This window comes from Oratosquilla oratoria, chromosome 21 (assembly GCF_046742065.1).
Source record: "Oratosquilla oratoria isolate Oo_2021 chromosome 21, ASM4674206v1, whole genome shotgun sequence".
Lineage (NCBI taxonomy): Eukaryota > Metazoa > Arthropoda > Malacostraca > Stomatopoda > Squillidae > Oratosquilla > Oratosquilla oratoria.
The window spans coordinates 16,145,538-16,148,037 of NC_134797.1; the positions used below are offsets into that span (position 1 = coordinate 16,145,538).

General features: G+C 43.5%; 1 protein-coding gene across 1 annotated transcript in view; it reads right to left on the reverse strand.

Moving 5' to 3' along the window:
• Nucleotides 1–2,500, reverse strand: part of LOC143037023 (plexin-B-like) — a 264,227-nt gene that overhangs the window by 188,577 nt on the left and 73,150 nt on the right. The window contains exon 4 of the mRNA XM_076205126.1: nucleotides 1,550–2,179. Coding sequence (XP_076061241.1) covers nucleotides 1,550–2,179 — 630 coding nt within the window. The remainder of the gene's footprint in view (nucleotides 1–1,549; nucleotides 2,180–2,500) is intronic.

The window sequence follows — 2,500 nt, forward strand, 5'->3', positions numbered from 1 at the left end:
AGACAATTATTTCTTGTCTGACTTGCATTCAGTGTAATTTTTTTTTTGTCGTTTTTGATGTTGTCAATTCCCTTTTAGATCTTTAAGACCTATATCAAATCACCCCAGGGTCTATGCTTTTTTAGGGAAAATAGACTCGTATGTTTTAGTCGATTTTCGTATGATTTACTTATGATATTTGGAATCAGTTTTGTGGCTCGCCGTCGTACTTTTTCCAATCTGTCGGTGTCTTTAATGATATTCGGTGATCATACGGAAACAGCAAATGTGGACGAACTAACGATTTATATGGATTGTTAATGATAAATGGACTTTTAAAATCAAAAGATCGCGCAATCAGTCCTAGAATCTTGTTTGCTTTCTCGGAAGTGGAAATACACTACTTAGATGATTTGAGATCGTTACTGATAATCACGCCGAGATTCTTTTCACCATCCACTTTTGTTAACGAATTTCCAGATAACTTGTAGTCGTACTCATTGTTATTTTTACCAATGTACATAACCTTACATTTACTTGGGTTAACTTTCATTAGGCACTTTTCAAACCATTGCTGTAATTTATCTAAATCTTCATGAATATCTAAATGGTTTAAGTGACCATTTGCCATTCGGCACAATTATATATATATATATATATATATGTAAATCCAATGTATGTATATATATATATATATATATATATATATATATATATATACATATATATATACATATATATATATATATATATATATAGATATAAAAATATATATATATATATAAAACCTTGAAATTGGATCCTAATGGTTGGGGTATCGGGGACTAAAATCTTTAAGAATTTTTGATACAGAATATCTTAAGAATAAAGAGGAAAAAGAAGACAAAAAAAACAGAAGTAAAGAAGAAGAAGAAGAAGAAGAAGATGAGGAAGAAGAAGAAGAAGAAAGAAGAAGAAGAAGAAAAAAGAAGAAGAAGAAGAAGAAGAAGAAGAAGACGAAGAAGAAGATAATGAATAAGAATATCACGCGATTTGCAAATTATAGATTAAGTAATGCCTTTTCATTTGAACCTTGAACCTGGCGAAGACTTAGAGAGAGAATGAACTAGAAGGTCGAAATGCATACATTATCGCGAAAAAATCAATATATATATATATATAAGTTGTAACACAGTGAGACCTGAGAATTCAGAGCCAAATGTTCTGCAACAGTAATGAAGCAAGTGTCTGTAAACTTAAGATAAACCCGTTTTATCCAGAGATAAGATAGAGATAGCGGCATGGAGAAAGAGAGAGAGAGAGAGAGAGAGAGAGAGAGAGAGAGAGAGAGAGAGAGAGAGAGAGAGAGAGAGAGAGAGAGAGAGAGGGGGGGGAGGAGAGAGAGAGATGGTGAAAAAGAGAGAGTGAGAGAGAGATGGTGAGAGAGAGAGAGTGAGAGAGAGAGAGAGAGAGATGGTGAAAGAGAGAGAGAATGGTGAGAGAGAGCGAGGAGAAAGAGAGAGAAAGAGAGATGGAGAAAGAGAGAAAGGTAGTGAGTATGAAAGAGTACATACAAAGTTCCACTACTCACCACATCAATCCTTGGCTTGGGGCACTCCGTGTGGACGGGGGCAGATCCGCAGTGGGGGGCAAAAGAACAGGATCCTCCGCACCACGCGCAGGCGTACTTCTGTGGCCTTGTGACGCAGAGGGAACAGTCCTGGTGGCCCCTGTGGCCACCGAGAACGGAGCATTTGTAGAGGACCAACACGGTTGTGTCCACAACGTGACGTCTGTTCCACACGAGTGTAACTTGAGCTTCGTACTCAGGCGTGGACGCCTCGTACCTGTACGAAGTGGCCTCACACACAACGACCTGTCCGTCGCTGTCAGCGCCTCCTGGGCCGCCTCCGCTGTTTGAGGGCGAGTTCCCTGCGAGGTCAGAGGGAGACAAGGCCGCGACTACCACGGGGTCGTCCGAACCTCCGAGGAGGGCCGGAGAGGCAGAAGCGGGACCTTCCACACGGGCGTTGACGACCATTGTGGCCGCTTCGATGGTTACCACACACTGGAAACCTAGCTGACCGACGTGGGGCACCGGGAGGTTGGCCACCCGCAGGGCCAACTGCGTCCGGGCGCCGTCGGCCACCAGAAGACCCGTCTGGCCGTTGCTGAATCGGGGACAGAAGCCTGCACCGTGGGACGAGAGCTGGGCTGGGTTCTGTAGAAGGAAACGTGGGTTTTAGTTCCAGAGTTGATCTTAGCCCCTTCCCGCCTTGTGACATGCCTATCTGCCTGCCTGCCTGCCTGCCTGCCTGCCTGCCTGCCTGACTGCCTGTCCCTCCATCCTTAACCTCCATCTTGCAATTTAACGTCTACACACGCAACTGTGTACAGTCACCTCCACTCATAACTGCCACAGTTCCTAAGGCGTGTGTGTGTGTGTGTGTGTGTGTGTGTGTGTGTGTGTGTGTGTGTGTGTGTGTGTGTGTGTGTGTGTGTGTGTGTGTGTGTGTGTGAGATTCACCATGGTCTTGGATCA